Raw genomic sequence first — 21,247 nt, 5'->3', positions numbered from 1 at the left:
TGAGGTGGTAACGATTATGTTCTGATATTTGTTTTTTAAATCTACTATATTAATTGTTGTTGTGACCGCAATATAATTTTTTTTTTTTTTCACTTACAGCTATGGCAGTTGGTTTACTGACTGGTAACACAGATGAACCTCTAATGCTTCGAGGAGCTACAGGTACACGTGCTAGTCCAGGTTATAATAGCTATGAAGTTTGGTTCAAGGCAGCAACAATTGCTGTACCAATTTGTGGAGCCTTAATATTACTAATACTTGTAATATTAGCAATTAAAATATTAAAATCTGATCCACAAGCACTTCCACCTAAATTTAGGTAAGTTTAATATTGAATTTTTAAGTTAAGATAGCCGAAGGTTAGAATATTACAGTGTAAAAACAGTTTTTAGGTCTTTAGAGAAAAAGCATTGCTATATTTGCCATTGTAGTAAATCAATAACTATATTAAATAAATGTATTTATGCTGTCTATAATAGCAACTTTGTGATAATTAATATTGTAAATTGCACACCGTCGTTCAAAATTCAGGATATACACTTTTGTTTAAACAAAATCTGTACTGTTTTGACTGCTCAACAAACTTTTATTGCCTGTTACTTTACAAAGAAATACAGCTATCCGTAACATTCCAGATTATCTTATTTAATTTTTTCATAAGCAAACAATTAACTTCACCTAATCTAGTTTTCTCTCTAATTAGTTTTAATTATATGCACATAATAATAATTATTATTATGATTACCTATTTATCTCACCTTAAGAATAATTATTATTTCAAGAGTAATTAAATTTAATCATGAAAAAATTATTTCTTCCTACTTTCTGTTACAACTGGTGAAAATTTTGGTAAAATTGTTTGTTCGCCATGATTTCTTGTTTTGAAATTTCACATTTAAAAAAAATAATTAAATGTAGTAAAAATTCAGGAGACATAATATCTGTGAACCAGTCAAATATCTCATATACTAGATATGTCTGAGAAGTTTTTTTTTAGGTTACCCGTTTCTTAAAGATGCCAAAAATTTATAATATTGTTTTAGATCTAAAGGTGGTAGCGGGACTACCAGTCTATTGAGCGGAGTTGTCGTTGCACATAATCCAAGTGCAGACACTGGATGTGGTGCGTCCAAGAAATTACCATTATTATATCATCAAAATGATTGTACAAACCTAAGAGTTCCAGATTTTAATCAACATCAGGTAAAATATAAAAAATAACTTTTTAGAAGACAACCAATCAAAAAAGTGACTTAAAAAAAAAACTGTCTTTGAAGGCAAGCATCCTACTTAGGATGTGTTCCACTAAGCACAATCGAAAACCCAACTGCAATGGACTATGGGGCGTTTTAACCGTTCATGTAAACATAACAAATGGCGACCTCGAAAATAAGTCTTGAAGAAGGCCTGAAGAAGTTGTTTTTTAATTTTAACCCCGTTTATAAGCAGTTATAATAAACTTTATTAATTATTGGTAAAGTTGACTTATATTAAAAATATATATTATATAATTCAATTTTGTTTATTACATTTTAGTGTAGTATTTATAAAATTTAGTTTAAATAAAATTAAAATGTCTTTTGTGGCAATAGTAGGATATTTATAAATGCAACGTAATAATGCTTTAGGAAGTTCTTCATCTAGTTCCGATGAAAAGTGGAATGCAATTTTACAAAATAGCAATGGTGAAAAGCGAAAACATAAGCCACGTATTATTAACTATCAAAGTGTAATTGATCCTTCGTTATTCAGTGATTTAGTATGTAAAGGGATAAGTAATTTTTCATTTTATTATTTTTTTTTTTTTAGACTTTCGAGAAACACATTCAATTATTTACATGAGATAATACTTCCATTTACATGATATAATTTTCTCGGTCGCCATCTTTTCTTTCAAAAATTGCGCCAAATTTCTGAACGCCCACTTCTACCCAGCTCGCGGTCGTCATGTGGAACAACTGAAGGTATATTTTAATCGTTGTGAGCACTTAGTGGAACGCACCCTTAGTAGGCTCTGAATTGCTAATTAAATAAATCTATCTGCCACCAATTTATTGCCCACATTTTAACCTACATATATTGTAATTTAGTTAAATTAATTTTACAGGTTGATAAAAACGAAGCTTTGGCCAAATTGAATACAGGATCTGATCTCATAGATCTAGCAAAACCGGGCGGACATGCAGCGCCAACATGTAACCTTTATCAACCATTATTATCACCACCGCAATTATCTGGTCACCATCACAATAATCTATATACAACAGAAAATCATAACGGTACAACAGCAGAAGAGAAACCGTGGATCGATACGGCCGAAGTTGTAGATAAATTGATGCAAGAATATTCTTTAAAATTCCAAGAAAATTACCCAAGTAGCAATATCTGTAACAGTTATCCAAATTGAAATGGTGGAAGTCATAAATTATACAGCAAATCAACACTTTTTAAATTTGGCACTTATTTAGCTGTTTTAATGGAATAGATATAATTCCCTTTTGTGCCTGACAGTAAACAAAAATACTTTTTTTGTTTTTAATTTATAAAAGTAAATTAATCTGAAGGAGAAAAAAAGGCTTAGGGATTTTTTTGATTGTTTATCCTCAACCCCTAAATCGAAACAGTAAGTTCATGGAATTAATTGTTTGCCTGATATCTAAATCAATTGATTGATCTTGTTATTGAAATGACCTTTATTATTTAGTTTTTACCAATTTGGATATTTTTTTGTCTAATTCAATAAACAGCAAGTAAAGTAGGATTGTCAATAAACATATATTGTTAAATGCCCAGGGTACTTGCAAGTCAAAAACCCTAGACACTTGTTTACCGATCTTAACTGAGACATCTTTTTAATGCTTAATCGAGTTGCTTTATTTTTTTGGTGGGCCTGATTTTCCCTGAGAAATCTACGTAATTATTAAGTATTTTTTTAGTACTTTCAATGTAGAAAAGGGCTCAGAATACTTGCAAGTAAAGAGCTTTTTAATGTATGTTAAAAAAAAAAAGTGTCTTAAAAAGTAGATAGGAATCATTTTTTTCCATAACTTCTTAACATTTCAACAGTTTGTTTTTTATCAAGATCTCATTGTAATTGAGTAAAATACTATTTAGTCTTCCAAGCTTTTTCATATTTAATATAAATATTAAGTTTTATCTAAACTTTGTAAAAAACACTTAATAATACGAAAAGTTTTTTGCCCGCCTTCTATTTGCATTTTTTTCAAAAATTTGGAATTTCAAAAATTAATTTTTTAATTAGAATTACAAAGTAAGAATTATTTCCATTTAAAAAACAAAAAACTCTATTTGTCTGTGATAGAGAAAATTAATCAGACTATTTTTGTCTTTTTAATAAAAAAAAAAAAAAAATGGAGCTATTATTTATTTAAAAATTGACTTTTGTACAATGGCGTTGCTTAAAGTTCGCTTCAAAATTATATGACTTATTTTCTTATATTTGTACTGTAACTTTGTAATTTTCAAAGATTTTTGGATGAGCATATTTTTAGTCTTTAACGTCTTGTAAATTTTTTAGAGATATTTCTCTTATTGTCTAATACCACCAGCCAATCTTGTATCCACACGGTGGTGATCTTGTATCGAATATTCGATGTCAATGTTTAAAATCTATTTGCTCTAAAATAACCTGCTATCTAGGTTAACCAGAAAAATACCTACGCCATTCCCAGTTTTATCGTATATTTATTGAAAAGTTATTAATTTATCTCCTTCTAAATAACTTATCTTTGCCACTATTCTTCTTTATACATTCTAGATTCTCTCTTTTCTACATAGGCGAGAAACATCAATCCAGCCAAATCAATTGCCTATTCATAGTTAACAATTTAGGTTCTTTCATCAGATTGGGTTTTTTCTCACATCTGACATATCACTAAACCTTACTTTATTTCTCAAAAATTAAGGTTTTTTTTATTGATTACCTAAATTCCTTTCGATTCTAAAAAAAATTCAACGATTATTCTGGAATAATTAAAAAGAGGTAATTTATTTATCTTTCGTATTATTCTCTTTGAAAATAAGGAGTTTATTTCGACTAAAACTGTGCTCATATCCAGTTTTTTAATAAATTACAATAGAACAGATATTAAGTTCTGTTAGTGACTTGTTCTACAAATGTCTGGAATTAAATAAAAAAAATCGATCTGAAAAAAATTGAACAAAGAGAAATCTCTTTTAACTTGTAAAAAAAAAAAAAAGTAACGAATTTTTGTTTTTTAGGAATATAGAAGAATTGATTTCTTCAAATTATATGAGCTAGTCAAGGTAGTTTCGTTTCTTTTTATTTTGTAAATATTAAATAAAGTGAGGGCTAAACTGATAATAATAAATAAAATTTTAAATTTTAGGCCATTTTTTTTTTCTTACCAATTATTTTTAATAATATTTTGGAGAATTTCATGATTTCATTATCAGTTTAGTTAAGAAATTTTATTATTATTTTTTAATTTTTGTATATTTTTAAAAAACCCACCATTAGCTGTTTTTATTTTTTTTAGATTATCTAGTGTTTAATAATCACTGTTGCAACCTCAGTGACATATGAGGACTTTTTTTTTATCTTATTCATCACTGCACTGCTACTTATGATTTTTAAAAGTGATATTTTAACTGATGTTTATATGTAAATAAAATTGTACACTTTTTTTTGTGTAATATATCCTATTTTTGTAATATATTATATACATATTATAAATAATTAAAAAGACTGTACTTATATAAAAAGAAAAATTTTAAAATCATTGTTTATACGATATAAAGAATGTAATTACTTGATTTTTTTTGTGCCTCTTACTGGCTGGATTTGTATAAATTATTTAATGATAAAAAAATTGAAAATTGACTGCCTTAATTATTTTGATATAAAACAGTAGCTTGGATTTAAACAAAGAAAACAAAATTGATAGTACCAATTTTGTAAATAAAGGCAACGTGATAGCACATTGTTTAAATTATGTGCCAATTTGTTTATTATCAAATGATAATAAAAATTATTTCAAAGGGATAATTTTTTTTAATTTTTTTTTTTTATTTAAATTGACCCTTGATAATACCAAAAAAGTCTTATTATTTATCGCTTATTTTTTCAGGCGGAGCTTAACGTCCAATTACCATAAAGGTGTCGTGGAAGCTCATACTTGACTATAAACAATTTTTTCTATAAAATAAAAACTATCCATAAGCGGGATACGAACTGGGATCTCCCAATTACAAAGCCACGCTCATGACCAACACCCGTCCCAACCCTTTATAATAAAGTGCGTTTCATAACTATAAAACCAATTTTTTTTTTTTTTCAATTTTTCGCTTAAAATTTTCTATAGTTTCTAAAGTGTACCTACAACCTGTACACAGAACGTTTCAACAGGTATTTGAAAAGAAAAAGTAATTGTGTCATTAACATATTACAGTTTATTATTTTTACAGTTGTTTTTTAAATAAAATGTAAAAAAAAATAAAAAATTCACATGTTCCATAACTATAGAACCAAAATAAAAATAAATTTCATTATCAAAAAACTACTGGTTGTAACATCTGTACATTTTTAATAGTCAGAGGTTCCTCCCCTCTTCTCAGCAACCTGGAAAAGCCTTTTTCCCATACTTGAAATTAAATTTTTTCTGACTTGGTCGGATATTTCGTTCCATGATTTGATTATGGCATTTTTTAAATATTCCACATTCCCGTATTGGTGGTTTTCGGCGTAAACCTTTCTTACAATGATACCCCATACATTTTCAATGGGATTAAGATCAGGAGAACAAGCAGGCCATTGAAGGAGAGGGATGTTATGAGATGTGAGCCATGTTTTGGTTGCTCGGCTATTGTGAATAGCAGCGTTGTCTTGCTGGAATGTCCATTGCACGTGATTATTTTGGTGAAGGAAAGGCAACAAGTGGTTTTCAAGAACAGTGGTGTATTCTGCACTGTTCATTTTGGTGGAGGGAAATGCTAACTTTAGCATTTTCGTTGAACAAAAAGCTCCCCACACCATTACACTCCCTCCGCCAAAATTTCGCTTAGAAAATTTAACAGGGTTTTTTCTAAGATCTCTCCAATAATGCCTGTTGCCATCTGGACCATCTAAATTAAATTTTTTTTCATCTGAAAAAATCACGGAATGCCAATCAGTGGAAATGTTGTGTCGCCCGAATTCCAATCTTGCTGCAATATGGCGAAGTTGAAGTTTTGGCGCTTTTCGCATTTTTTGACATTTAATAAATTTACTTCGTTTAAGAACACGGTACACGGTAGAGCGCGAAACGTTCAGATTAAGGTCAGAAATCATTTTGCTAATGCTTTTGACTGAATTGCTTGAATAATTAATAATTCGTCGTTCACAACGAAGTGAAAGTTTTTTTTTAGGCCCACCTTTTTTATTTTTTCCATAATTCTGTTGGTTTGCCAAAAAGTTTCGCACCACATTATGGGACCTTTGCAGTCTCCTGGCGATTTCCCGAAGACATAATTTTTCTTCGGCAAAAGCCAAAATTTTACCTTTTTCTTCGTCTGTGAGTAGTTTACCTCGCGGCATCTTGCATGGAAAACAAAGAGACTAATGTTCAATGTCTTAATGTTCAATATCATTGCATGGCAAACAAAAAGAGACTAAAGTTCACTGTCTATTTATCGCAATAAGAGGATTAGAGTTTGTTTTTAAATGACAAGATTCCAAGCAGATATTGTTTACTCAATTGGTTTTATAGTTATGACACACTCACAAAATCAAGTTTATTAATGAAAAACATTTTAAAAAGCAAAAGTTCAATTAGAATGGATATTTTTTCTTTATTTTACCTTTTTTTTTAAATTGCTTTGCGTGCAATTAATTCTACAATTCAAGGAACTCTTTTAAATTAAAAATTTCGAGTGGTTTTATAGTTATGAAACGCACCTTATAACCTCCTTCAAATCAATGTAGGTTTATTTCCACGCACATCAAAACTACTAAGTACAATAATAGTTGAATAGCTGCGCAAATTTTACTGAAAACATTTTCTAAACAGAATCTGCTCTTTTCTCTCAGAAATTATTTTACAATTTATGATAATATATTCACTACGAAGTTCTCACATTAACAATTAAATTAAAAACCAAGTTTTAGAACGGAGAATCGAACCCAGTATCACACAATACCTTGGCTTTGCAGTGTTCGCCATTAACTGCTCGTCAAACCCTTTTGTTGGTATTCAATAGGATTTTTAAATTGAAGAGATTTTATTAGATTTTATAAAAAATCTTTTATTGAAATGTTATTGCTAAACGCCACTATAAATAAGTAATGTTTTTTATTTAATTAAAGGAAATCTAATAGGCACGTAATGCATTGTATACATAATACTTTTTACATCTACTTGTTAAACTTAAAGCTTTGAACGCTTCATTAGAGATTTAAAAAAAAAAGTCCACATAGATTAAATTTATTTTTAACCAGGATTAATTTTAATTCAACATAATTAAATGAGTAATAATTGAATAACTTAAAAAAAAAAAAATTTTAATAATGCTGAGTAACACCGCATTTTATAAGAATATATATAAAAATTGTGTCACAATTTAATATACACCTGGTAAGTGCAACTAGTCGAGATCAACATTTAATTAATAAACAACGGAAAACGGAAAGGAGGACTTATAAAAATAAGAACTGCACATTTCAAAATAAAAAAAAAAAAAAGTTAATTATCAAATATATTTGAAAAGTTTGCAATATTTAAAATAAAATAAAAAAAAGTATTATGAAAGGCACAATAAAAATTAAATAGCATTTGTTAATAAAAGAGAGGGGGAAAAAAACAAAACTTGTGGATGCCTTAAAAAAAAAAAATAATAATTTTAGACACACGAGCAAACATATTTGAAATTATGGAAGGTTGTACATATGGCTATATTCTTTCATACAAGTACAGGTAACCAAGATTTTTTGGTGGTTGTTCTGAATAGGCTACTTTTTCATCATTATAAATGGTCCATTGTCCTTGTTTCAATATGTGGCACACATAATGGCCTACCATCGATGATGTACCCATGTGTGAGATAAAACCAACCAAACGATATTCTGAAATCATTAAAAAAATAAAATTATTTACTTATTTATTTCTTAAAATATATCGTGTAGGCATTACAAATTTTATGATTCTAAAATAATTTTTTTAATTTACAACTCATGGGCAACGCAATTTTGTACAGGAATTCCTTTTGTCTTATATTAACAATAAAATTTGTTGACAGCCATTTTTTTTTTAACGTGAGCTAAACTTCCTAATTTTATTCATAGAAAATCAATGAGGACGTTGAACAAAGATTGAGGAAACTTATACGGTTTTAATTTTATTCGGTTATATCTTTAATGAAAACCAGGTATACCAATCTTACTATTTTTGTCGAAAAAAAGTTTTATAAATATAGTGATTTTATAAGCAGGTTTTGTTATTTCTGACCAGTTTCATCCATCAATCAAAGATGGATTCATCAGTTTGGTATAGGGATTTCGACAGTAAACTAACTGATGAACCTACCTTTTTTTCATGGATTCAAAACCAACATCCAATTACCCAACAACATTTTCAATGAATTAATAATTATCTTACTGGAACTCCCATCATCAAATTTTTCTTGAGTTGCTTCCATATTTTCCGTATTAACAAAAACATTTTCACTTTGCCTTTCTTCTTCATCTAATTCATTTGCATGAGAAAAAATCCAATCTGCCGCTCTTTCGACATTGTTATCTGTAGCTTTTAATGCTTTAGTAGCTTGAGGTATAGAAAATCCCATGCTGGTGATAATTGATAATGCTTCTTCATTTGGTACAAATTTAGCTAAACATTGAACACAAACTAAATTTAGTAATAATGTATACAAACTAAATTTACATTTAGTAATTGTACATACATTTGGGAAGATATTTTTTTGTTTTTGTACAAGGTCTGTAAATTAAGTAATGAGACAGATTTTTTAATTTTTTTTTTATTAAAAAAGAATTACAATTCTATATTGTCTACCTTCAAAATAACTTCCTTCTGAAGCCACACAGCGCTGGAGACGTTTCTTCCACTCCTTGAAGAATTGCTGTGTGACAAGGAGCATTATCGAGATGCAACACCCACTTGTTCTTGATGTCTCAATAAACGAGTTTTTGGCCAGTAAAAACATTCCTGTGACTCCTCAGCCTCCATATTCGCCTGACTTGAGTCCTTGTGACTTTTTTCTCTTCCCGAATTTGGAAAAATCACCTCAAGGGAACTCTTTTTGGGACAGTCGAAAACATTCAAACGGCTGTAGCCGACCAGCTGAAGGCTATTCCAGTATTGGAGTTCGAGCACTGCTATGAGGAGTGGAAGAAACGTCTCCAGCGCTGTGTGGCTTCAGAAGGAAGTTATTTTGAAGGTAACAATTATAGAATTGTAATTCTTTTTGAATAGAAAAATTTTAAAAAATAAGTCTCATTACTTAATTTACAGACCTCGTATATAAATGTATCAAATCAAAATTTACCTTGTGAATTTGATGACAGTTCAGTACCAGGTGGTACAAATGGTTCAGCAAAATCTGCATCAGCAATATGTTCCATTAACCAATTGCTAGCCTCTTCAAGACCACGACCGTTTGTAAAATAAATAGCCTTCTTAGCAGCTTCTACTGGAAATCCTTGATCTACTAGAGGAGCTAAAAGCTCTGGCGCAAATTGTGGTTGTGGTACTGGAGCGGCTAATTCTGGCAAAGCTTCTTCTCCAGGCTGTAAGCCTTTACCACGTAGCATGCTTAAATCTAATTCATCCGGCATATCTACAGATACATCTAATTTAACCGAAGTCCAACCTTCACAAAGTGTAAACTTTTTCAAATGAATTAAGAGATAAGCTGGAAAACTGGACAAACGAGTAGTCCTAAAAAAAAAAATAATAATAATTTAAAAAAAATATGGTTTGAAACAGACGAAGGACCTATTTTGACTTAGAAAAGTTTCTAAGAGAATCAACACTAAAGTTATTCTTTTGATATAGCAAGAGGGCGTAACAACACAGAAAGATGGCAATTATTTATTATTATGTAAAAAATTATTACAGAACCGGATATTGGAGTTACTCCAATCAATCAAGCAAAGCCTTCGAAGTATTATTAAAATAATAGCAATAATAATTACTAACTTTTTGGCTGTAGTTTTCCCTCCAATCGCCGATGAATAAAACTGTTCAATAATTTCTTCCTGAGTGAATGCTTCAAGACAAGCTGCTATTGGTATATGAGGTCTCACAACTTCTTCATTATTCATGTTTCTGTTTTCTGTACTATTACGTCTAGCTTCATATGCTGCTACCGCTTCTTTATTAATAGCAGCGTTTAATGGAATTGGCAATGGTAAACAGTATTCTACTCGATGAGTATATTTCACCTAATGTACAAAAAGTTCATTGTAATTAGCAAATACGAGACGTGCCTGGTAAATTTTATGGCCAAGAACTCCAAAAATAGATTTCTCGTAAAATTGTTTCAAATTAAAAGTATGTGATTGAAAAATAACCTAAGTTACAAATATAATTGAAGGCCTAGTAGTTATGGGATTATCACAACATTCGTATATTCAGTACGTCTTACTTTTCAGGGATTTTGATCAAAAGTTTCGAATTAGTTTTTACTTTAATGTTTGCAAGCTTTATTATTATTAACTTTATACAAGACAATCGAATTATCTGTAAGAACCAATCAATCTTAATACTAATTAAGATTCAAGCAAAAAAAGTACGATTTAATGAATAAAATCAACTATCTGACCAATCATCGCAAATCCAACCACAATTTATTAGTAAATTTGCTGCCCCTGTGACTTTAAGAAAATCACAATTTTTTTTAATTTTTCTTTTTTATAATAAAACTATAAATACCTTATTGGTAGCTCCACATTGAAATCTATCTTGGACTTGAAGTTTAAAACATTCTGTAGGGTCTGAACTGCCTCTACTGTTACGCTAAAAAAACAAAAAGAATTGGCGATTACACGATATTTTCCAAAATCTTAAGCATCACTCAAAAATTATATATTTTCAAATAATAAAATACTTTTTTTCTACATCGTTGACTTCAGAAAGTGTTTTTGGGTTCTAATAACAGTCATCTGAGAGTTTTTTTACAGTTAGCAATTTTAGTTGTTGACAAAGACATAAGTGGTAGTCAAATTCTTTATAAAACACGAGATCGGAACCGATTAGAAATATAAAAAAAGATGCGCGCTAAGACTAATAAAATTTACGATATTATTAGAATTACTGTCTCTACCATATTTTCAATCTTAAAAAGATTGCTCTTGCTTCGATATGACTAATTTATAATTAGTATATTTTGCCTCCATTGCAATGAAACCTAATATTTAGATTTAATTGCGCAAAATTATTACAATTTTTGCATTTAAAGTAGACAGAAATAAAAATCTTAAATAATGAGAAAATTTTTACGAGATTAACTCATTTGCAGGATAAATTAAATTAAATTAAAAACAACTGTAAAATTAAATTAAGTATTTTATAACACAAAATACCTGCACATTTGTAAGAAGATGAAGGAAAAACTCATGAGCATCTTGTTGATTTTTCGTAGAGAAATCTGGATGGCCTTTCCCAATAAGATTTTTAAACATATGTGCTGAAATTGGTGGTATAATTTTCTTTTCAGGTCCCTGTGGCGGAGGTTTTGAATATTTACCAGAAAGTAAACCACAAGCAAATTTTGCCCTTAAAACAAAAAATTAATAAATAAATTATAATGGTTGTATTCTAATTAGTAACAATCACTAGCGAATTCGGTTACTCACATTTGTACATTAAAATCTGTTGCAGGATCTGCAGGGGTATTGTCAAAAATAACCGATGCATCATTATAGTACCTAAAATATGTATCAAAGATTGGATAAATGTTTAAAAGAATCTATAAATTAATGAACTAATGCCGATATAATTGTGAAAAATCAGAAAAGCAACTAGTATAACACTTTCACTTTTATTAAGTGTGCAGAGAAATCAGTAGTGAATTAGAGACAGTGTAGCATTTAATTTGGTAGTATTTTACTAAGATCCTGGATTTGAGCTTGAGACGCCCTCAGAAAGGTTGTCCAACTTCGGAGATAGGTTTCATATGAAATCTGAGAAAGTGGTGGCAAAGATAAAATTAATCTCCGATGCGGAGAACGATATGAAGTACATGCAGAAACGTTTTGGTACTAAACGGTAGAGAATGGACCAAAAACTCGGCACATCGGCGCAGGCATTGAAGGAAGCTGATAAATATCAATTTAAAAATTAACGTGAAATAAATAATAATTTAATTACTTACTTAGTTATAAAACTTGGTATGAAGAAAATAACTTGCAAAAACTAACTTGAAAAGAAACCATAAACTACTTCGCATTCTTTTAAGATCTCACCATTCTTCAGATGTAATCTTGCAATTTATTGTTGGAGTTTATGAAAGCAAGACCTACATCATATAAGCCTCCAGAAATTTCCTTTTGCCACTTTTTTATGGACTTAGGACTTGTGGAAATCATAGTCGAAGAGCAACAAAAATATTAATGCACAGATCACACAGCCGATATGGCAACTAATCGGATTTGATGCACAAATAATCACTCTCTGATCACCATATGCGAACATATTACGCAAAGGGACTTTGGATAGCGCAGGCATTGAAGGAAGCTGATAAATATCTATTTAGAAATTAACGTGAAATAAATAATAATTTAATTACTTACTTAGTTATAAAACTTGGTATAGAGAAAATAACTTGCATTACAGAATTTAGATAACAAGAATTGCCCATATTATTAATGCCAGTATATCCTGGGCCATATGCTGGCTTTAACTGCGTAACTGCTTCTTGCATTAAGGCCCATTCACCATACCTTTGATTTAAATCAAGTTCTAATTCGGCCATACTTTTACCAGTCTGAAATTATATAACCAATGATAATTATTTTTCTTTATTGAAAGCAATGAAAAATTACTGCTACAGTTTGTTTAGGAATTAAAATTTTTCTAATAAGTATAATTAAATAAGATTTTTTAATTACTTTTTCTAATGATTGAATATTTATGCCAAAATGAGCTAAGTGTTGAACCAAATAAGGATCTTCTACCATATCATCTTCATCATAACTGTAGACATCACCTTTGCCTTCCCTGGTTATAGTTCCCAATTTTACAGCTAATGGATAACCTAAAACAAATTACACAAATATGTTGAAGGTTTATAATGTTTTGTTAAGCGAATCTGAAATATCAAGCACTACAAGAGGAACGTTTTGGATGAGTCAAAACAATACTGTAACTGAAATTACTTAACTTGTATCAGACCAAAACAAAGGCTTTTGCCATTTAGTTTCTGTAAACCAGTATAATAATAAAACCTTGAATATATAATATTAAAAGTTTTTATTCGGGTTATGCCGACTGTTTTCAAGGCAGAGCCCAACTGTCAGATGTGAACAATCTATCTAATAGAATGAGCGAATACGGAGCAGAAATGACTGGTCTTCACCCGAATGTTGACTGTCGTGAGTTTATTATGGTGGAAATTTTTCAACTGTTTTTCTTCTTTCTTACATTCAGTTTTGATTTAATGATTGGGAAAGCAATGTAGATGTAAAGTACGACCCACCATCACTAAGCGATCTGCTTTTTCATTGCCTATAATATTGCATTGACCACGAATCTATTGAAGAACTCCGCTCCATCATTCCCTCTGAATGTATCTTTCAATAGATCTTGCTTGTATTACTGCTAATCATTCGGGTCAAAAAAGTAATTAGGATAACATAAGGTCAATAATCAGAAGACTATTTTATTTATTGGAATCACCTGCATTCCTTGGAATACTTCGAAGTACTATATGTCACTAGCACTATCTACCGTTGATATTTCAGCATTACAAAATAGTGCTCTTCACACTTCAAAACTGACTTTTCTTAACTCTGCACTCTCCTCTAAGTCTAACCAGGATTACAGAAGCAAAAAGAAGGCAAGTATGGAGACTCATTCTCTTTCGTAAGATACTAATATGAATCTATTCTACAGTGAGAACGAATGCATGACTATTTCAACTAAAAGAGCTATAATGTGCACATTCATTACTTGTATAAACTGATTGTTATTTAAATTTTAAATTTATGATATTGTACAATTACCAGTTTCCCTGTAATGCTGCAGGGCGTGTTCATTTCCCCCACTTCCATCATAGAATTTTCTTCCACAAAGTATGACTCCGTCAGTCAAATTTAGCCATAGATTACTATCAAGATCACATTTTTCGCACTTCCAACCCATAGGTGGTATTTTCTTTCCATTATCAAGTTGAACCAAAGTGGCCGCATGTCTAAAAGTAAAATTACTTTTAAAAGAAGAAAATTCATCTGACTCTTCGTTTATCAGGTAAATTTGGTATATTCCCTGCATCTCTCTCTCTCCTCTATTTTCAGGTTTTTTTTTTTTTACAAAAAAAAAACGTAATAAACAAAACGTACTTTGAGACTACACGAGCTTCTCCATCCCAAGTACCAGATAATGCTTCAATTTCTGCAAGTTTAGAAGCAGAGTCGGCATCTAAAATTCCTTGCACAGAATTTACAATCTGTAACATGAAAAACAAAACTTATTAATAGAACAGTATTAATTTAAGTATTTAATAATTTCTATTAAACGTGTTAGAATATCAAATGTACGTACAACTTGTGGTAGTCGATTATTAGGCCAAGGAATGGTCGTAAACTCTGGTATTATAACTATACTATGAACCTCTGTAGTTTCGACGTTATTTTTATCTGGTTCAAACCCACCTTCTAGTCCAATAGCAAGTTTGGTAACTTTACGCTCGGGTCCGTCACCTTGTTTGTCATCTTTCTATAAATAACAATACAAAACTTTAAAGTATTTATCTATAAAATTATGTGAGCCAAATTATTAATAATTAGTACCTCTATTCTATCCCTTTTGATATGAAGATAAACTTTGCTACCAGTCCTACGATAATGTCTTTCAACAAAGTCTCTTCCTAGGCCCAAAAATGTTTGTAAGCAAACATAGAGTCCAGTTTCGATATCCTTAAATACATTGATGACTTACATTATTGTTAAAAAATCAAAATTACACATAAATAAAGCAATTTATTCTTGAAAATAGAATACAACTTTTATAACCAACACAAAACCTTCCATGATAGAGCACTTACGGGTGTATCGAAGGAATAAACACATTCATCTTTGTAAATTCGATCATTTTTTTGAGGTACTCTAATTTTTGATAAATGTGGCGTAAGTGATGATATTGAAGCATCAGTCATAACTGGTAATGATTTTAAAATCAATTCAGCTGTACAACGTATAACCTGCGCTAACTGCTACTCACTCAGAAATGAAATACAAGACAAAACAAGTCGCCGGTTCCACAGTGTAACTACTAGTGGGGAAAAAACACTTCTTTGATTTTTGCAGATGTTTTAGTTTCATATTTTTTTAAAATTATATTTGTCACTATTACATATAGCAATAACCAAATCTTGTTACTTAGAATTTTGTCACAAATATTTCATTGTTGCAACATGTTTTTATACCACCTTGATCCAGGTTAGAGACTAAAATGGTGCTTGAATTCAAATTCAACGGAGTATTTTTCGATTAAGCATCTGGCAAGGTAGTTATCTGCTTCAGCTTTGGTGATGATTGTGAAAACTGAGGATTTTAACATATTTTAGTCTTAAAAAAATACCAAAAACTATCGTTTTTGTTAAAAATTAGTAACTTCAAACGGACCACTCTCTCTCAAAATCATTATGCAATTAAATAATAATATACTATCTCCTTAACAAAAACTTACAGTTTAAAATGTTAAGTATAAGGGTTGATTAAACGCCAAAAGGTACACAAATCAGCTAGTACCCAACATTTCATTGATATTATTTTAAGTAATTTTACTACATTAATTTTCATTAATATTTTTTTGAATTTATTAGATGTTTCACAGACCCTTATGCTGGCCATTTTAATCTACAAAATATTTGTTCAAGTAGAACACCATTTAACTTAGATTGACTGTAATAAGATAAATAAGATATGCATATTTTTATGACAGCTAACATAATTATTCCAGTATTTTACTATAAGTAAAATTAGAGGGACTACATTAAATTACAATTGAGAAATGAATAATTATTGTTGAATAATTTACTTGATATTACCTACGCGTTATTTGTGCTCACAAATACTTCGGAAAGACGAATTCTAGACTGAAATATTGTTTTAAATCCGTGATTCAAATTTAAATAGTAGCCGACTCTGCCTTTGTCTTTTTTTACTTTAACGTGCATGTACATACATACGATATATGTGACTATTCAGAATAAAGAGCATAAATCAGAAGAATAATTTGGAATAAAGCTAAAATAAAGTACCTATTTAATTACGAAAATATAATATACATTTTATCATAATTATAACAAAAAAATAAAATATTATGAATGAACAAAGGGAAGGGATTAGCTATGCGGTTAGCATATTGGATTCTCACGTGGAGGTTCCGGGTTCGAATCCAGCTGCTGACCCTTAGATTTTCTCTTTCTAAGAGCTTCTTACAGCTCACTGTCCGGGTGATGGACAGAGTTGTCTGTAACGAGAGAACACTGTCCGGAGGCCGGCAGTGCACTGAAAAAAGCTCCGGGCGCCAATAACCTTGATGTTGACGCGACTTAAATCATAAAAGAAAATGAATGAACTGGCCAGCATAAGGGTCTGTGAAACATCTAATAAATTCAAAAAAATATTAATGAAAATTAATGTAGTAAAATTACTTAAAATAATATCAATGAAATGTTGGGTACTAGCTGATTTGTGTACCTTTTGGCGTTTAATCAACCCTTATACTTAACATTTTAAACTGTAAGTTTTTGTTAAGGAGATTTTTGTACCTTTTGGATAGATTTTCTTTTTTGTCTATCTTGCAAAGTTACATATCTGCTTTTCAGATTTTATTAAAATTGGGAATAATAAATTTAATTTTATCATTATAACCTGAAAAGGTGTTAAGTCGGAGTTACTACCACTGGACAGATCTTTTTAAAGAATGATTATAGTTGCGGTCCCCAAACCATCCTCAATAACAATTTTTTTGAGAAAGCGTTTTGAATAAAATAGGAAGGTAATTTGTACGTAAATAGCAAAATTAAACTGCGATTTCAGTACTTCCCTTTAAGAGGAGTAAGAAAAATAAACTGCGATTACAGTACTTCTCCCTAAAAGGCAAAGAGGCAAAGATTTTGAATCGAACTACAATTCATTGATGAAAATCGGTTCACTCATTGAAAATTTTAACGATTGCAATACTTCCTCTTAGTAGGTGTAAGAGCATGATGGCACTTCACAGCCACGTAGAGGAGCTTTAACCACTTCTTCTTACTAAATTTTATCAAAATCGGACTAAGCGTTATAGAAATATTGGTAATAATAGTTTTAGAAAGGGCCTTACTTGGGTGGGGCAAACTCCCCTCCTTTTGAGGCACAGCGTCGAGACTTTTAAAGTGCAAATCTGTACAAAATTTCGATTCGAATGACACTTTATTCATGAAAATCGGTTTACGTTTCGATAATTTGAAACGATTGCTATACTTCCCCTTAACAAGTGTAAGAGCAGATCGTCGCTTTAATGTTACGTAGGGGAGCCCTAACCCTGTCATCCTACCAAATTTTATCAAAATCGGGCTAAGATTTACAGAGTAATTAATGATAATAATTTTGGAGGGGGCCTCACATAAAAGGGGCTAACTCCTCTCCCATTCCATGTACAGCGTCGGGACCCCCAAAAGGCACATCTACATAAAATTCCGAATCGAATGACATCTCATTCATGAAAATCGGTTCACGCGTTTAGGCGCTACGTTGTTTACAAAAAAGGTAACAACAACAAGAAGAACAAGAAGAACAAGAACAAGAACATTTTTTGAAAATGCCGTTTTTGCTCATTTTGAGCATCTTTTTTCTCAATATCTATCAAATCTAGCTTGTTGCAAAAAAATTACAGTCATAAAGGAGGATCTGCCCTATATTTTAAAGAAAATTTGGGAATTTTATCTTTTATAGAAAAAGAGAAAAAAATTGTCAAAGTTGGGTGTTTTTAAACCTAACGCTTTTTCGTGCAGTTTTTGATGATCAACCCTTATACAACTGTCCTACCGGACAGTTTTAATTAGTTGAGTACGTAATTAATTTAACGGATATACAGTAAAGATGTTTACTTCGATACAAAAAACTTTGTTAAAGATATAAAAGTGGCATTATTAATTTAGTACAATTGTTGCGGTTTCGTAATTAAAAATTAAGTAAGAAATTTAAAATGGACAGGATTTATTTATTATAAACTTACATTCGGTATTTACTATCGCTAATTTAATAAAATTCAATATTACAAATATTTTCAGAATATTTACAATTAATCTTGTTTGATTTAGACACTTCAAGGATAAAATATACCTTTATTCTTTGCAAGTCTTCATGTATTCTCCACAACTTTTATTTCGTTTAAATCTGAGATTAGTCGATCATTGTCTTCGTGTATAATTTCTTCTTCATCTCGCTTTGTTATTAAAAGTATAATATTCTCATTTTTATACAGATAAGCCATATCTATACAAGTATGATTGTGTTCATCTCTCAGTTGTACGTCACCTCCATGTAATAAAAGTTCAGTTAATATAGCATCACTTGCCCCTAAAATAACTGAAATAATATCATTATTTCTCTACTATATACAAAACATGTTCTGATAATTATAGCTTAAATTTTACAACAATATGATGCAGAATTTTAGAGAAATCTAGAGAATGAATCAAATGTTAAAAACATCTTCAGAATGTTGTGAAGTAATTTGTGTTTGTAAGTATTATATATAGATCTTACTGTTTTTGAGAAATCAATCAGAAACGAAATCAGTTTAAATCGAGAAATTTCATTGAAAATACCTAAAGTAATATGTTTGTTTCACGCTTTATTAGATCTAAAGCAGTTTTAAAAACTTTAGAAATGATTAAAAACATCTCAAAGTTTAAAGGGAATCTCAATTTAATTCAATAATTATCAAAATGTAGTAACATCTCAAACTTAAACCAGATTTTGCTACTTAATTAGCTTTATCATTACCAGCTCTCATCAATGGAGTCCAGTTGTATATATCTCTGGAATTGACTCCGCATCCTCCGTTAAGAGCCATTTGCGCTGTTTCCAATTGTGAATTGGATATGGCATAATGAAGAGCATCGCGACCACAACTGGAAAGAAATGAATAAAGTCAATGAATCGTAATTTATCATGAATGCTTTAGGCTAAAGAAGAAGTAACAGGATCTGAGAATAAGAAGATCTGGATCTTTGAAGATGGTAATACGATCTTAAGAGATCTCCACTTACTTAAGCTACAAGAGGAAAATACATTTATAAAGTAAGTAATGAATAATTAAGAAAATCACCAACATATCTTTTTCCGTCCAGCTAGCACCATGACTCACAAGTAGTTCAGCAACATCTTTGTGGCCCGCAAAACAGGCAGCCATAAGGGGAGTTTGCAAAGAAGGAAACATCTTACAATTTGGATCACTTCCTGCATTAAGCAAAACGCTCATGCAGTTGATTTCACCAATTCTAGCCGCTTGCATTAGAGGCGTTTCACCATATTTGTTTACTGCTTGAATTGCTCTGCTTCTAAAAGAAACAATTTCTTACTTTATTTGAAATAATTAGTTAGACTAACTCCTTTTTTTTAATTAAATAAAATTAAAAATAATAGTTGATCAGTTTTCACCCTCACAAAGTTTCTAAAGACTTTTAGATTTAAGAAAGAGCCAATTAAGGCCAAAAAGCAAAGACATAAATGACTCGCAACATCTTATGATAATAATATTCCTTTTATGGTTGTAGAATTATCTTCTTTGTAAAGTGTGAATTCCACACGATATTAGCCACATAAACTTTTGAAATAACTTTAAAAACCTTGGCCTGTTTGAATGATAGACCCAATAAATTCTATAAACATTTACCCTACACTTAGTCAGCATCTAAAGAGCATTTACCTTTGAGAAATATAATTCTGTAATTGTTTGGCTTTGGAAGTTTCAACAGCTTTGAAAATATGGTAAGTCCACAATGGTCCACCTGAGAATCATTATTTTTTATAAAATATAAACGAGATAAATTAAATGTCATCTTGGGTTTTTTTAAATATTTCTATAGCACACTACAAAAATAATACATCACATTTAGTTGCAGCAGTTATACTATCACTACAAACTTCTTCTCCTGATTCAGTTGCCATTCCAACTCTAATGGTATAAACATGTTCTGGGGCAAGTTCTTTAATAGTTGCTTGATTTGTTACACCCCTAACAGTCAAAAGATTAGTTATGCCGCTAGTTTTAATTTTAAAATCTTAAATTAAAAAAAGAATTATTACCAGTACTTAGTAATCCACTTGTAAATTGCATCTTTAATTTGAACTCTAGAAATTAAAGGTACCTCAGAGAATTCTTCATTTTCTAACACCCATTTGAGAGTAATAGTATTTTGAGTAGAGCTAAGAACGTCTATTGAAAGATTTTTATTTGCCATCTAAGAATTTTAAACATTTGCCCGGTAAAGTTATTTTTTTTTATAAATTTAAGTTTTGAATTTAATAATTTACATTAGGATGTAAACCGGGGCACCCAATTTCTCAGTATTCACTAATTCTAGCTGATCTCCATGACAACTTTTCAACTTGTTGACAACCTCTCGTGTGAAGTCAAGTGATATAAAAATATTACGATTATTAATAGAAAAAACTGTCTACTATTATTCTAGGCAGAAGAATAATAAAAAACTGCTCTTGCACAACAATCTACTCATTTATTACATTAAACGCGAATTATTTCATTGTAAGTAGATGTAAACATATTTAATATTTTTGGCGATCGATGGTGAAAAATTGAATAGATTATTTTATGTGTAATCTATAGCTAGCTACATGTTTCAAGGCACGGTATGCATAAAACATGTTAACCAATTATTTATATATCCTTTCTCTTAATTTATCGATTTAAATAATTGAAATTTCACTATCTATATTTACAGTTATCCTATTTTTCTCTATTTGACTTACATTGTTTTCGAGTGTGCTTTTAACCCGATTTCATCGTCTAATTGCTCTGCACTTATTGGTTTCTAT

At 30.3% G+C, this 21,247-nt stretch overlaps 3 protein-coding genes across 6 annotated transcripts in view; 1 reads left to right on the top strand and 2 right to left on the bottom strand.

Moving 5' to 3' along the window:
* LOC141447230 (uncharacterized) overlaps nucleotides 1–3,812 on the top strand; it is a 106,437-nt gene extending 102,625 nt beyond the window's left edge. For all 3 annotated transcript variants that reach the window (XM_074114542.1, XM_074114541.1, XM_074114543.1), the window contains exons 4-6: nucleotides 100–319; nucleotides 1,044–1,203; nucleotides 2,108–3,812. In XM_074114542.1, coding sequence (XP_073970643.1) covers nucleotides 100–319; nucleotides 1,044–1,203; nucleotides 2,108–2,407 — 680 coding nt within the window. In that variant the 3' untranslated portion in view covers nucleotides 2,408–3,812. The remainder of the gene's footprint in view (nucleotides 1–99; nucleotides 320–1,043; nucleotides 1,204–2,107) is intronic.
* Nucleotides 3,813–4,374: 562 nt separating this feature from the next.
* Nucleotides 4,375–15,551, bottom strand: Usp5 (ubiquitin specific protease 5). Its single transcript, XM_074114540.1, has 14 exons — nucleotides 15,238–15,551; nucleotides 14,984–15,109; nucleotides 14,736–14,909; nucleotides 14,534–14,640; nucleotides 14,198–14,385; nucleotides 13,085–13,230; nucleotides 12,767–12,960; nucleotides 11,831–11,902; nucleotides 11,558–11,750; nucleotides 10,908–10,991; nucleotides 10,173–10,417; nucleotides 9,520–9,911; nucleotides 8,613–8,843; nucleotides 4,375–8,080 (listed from the first exon to the last, which is right to left on the bottom strand). Exons 1-14 carry the CDS (start codon nucleotides 15,346–15,348, stop codon nucleotides 7,908–7,910), a joined length of 2,436 nt encoding a protein of 811 aa, XP_073970641.1. The 5' UTR covers nucleotides 15,349–15,551; the 3' UTR covers nucleotides 4,375–7,907.
* Nucleotides 15,552–18,247: 2,696 nt separating this feature from the next.
* On the bottom strand, nucleotides 18,248–20,753 carry flip (ankyrin repeat and SAM domain-containing protein flippy). Of its 2 annotated transcripts, none has more exons than XM_074114538.1 (6): nucleotides 20,498–20,753; nucleotides 20,302–20,426; nucleotides 20,118–20,199; nucleotides 19,522–19,749; nucleotides 19,193–19,320; nucleotides 18,248–18,772 (listed from the first exon to the last, which is right to left on the bottom strand). In XM_074114538.1, exons 1-6 carry the CDS (start codon nucleotides 20,650–20,652, stop codon nucleotides 18,546–18,548), a joined length of 945 nt encoding a protein of 314 aa, XP_073970639.1. In that variant the 5' UTR covers nucleotides 20,653–20,753; the 3' UTR covers nucleotides 18,248–18,545. The 2 variants fall into 2 exon arrangements, with proteins under 2 accessions (XP_073970639.1, XP_073970640.1); XM_074114539.1 differs by having other exon boundaries at nucleotides 18,248–18,721.
* Between the last annotated feature and the right edge of the window lie 494 nt (nucleotides 20,754–21,247).

This window comes from Rhodnius prolixus, unplaced genomic scaffold (genome assembly GCF_049639745.1).
Source record: "Rhodnius prolixus isolate KJV_2025 unplaced genomic scaffold, Rpr scaffold_7, whole genome shotgun sequence".
Classification (NCBI taxonomy): Eukaryota; Metazoa; Arthropoda; class Insecta; order Hemiptera; family Reduviidae; genus Rhodnius; species Rhodnius prolixus.
This window is presented reverse-complemented; position numbering and strand designations above follow the sequence as displayed.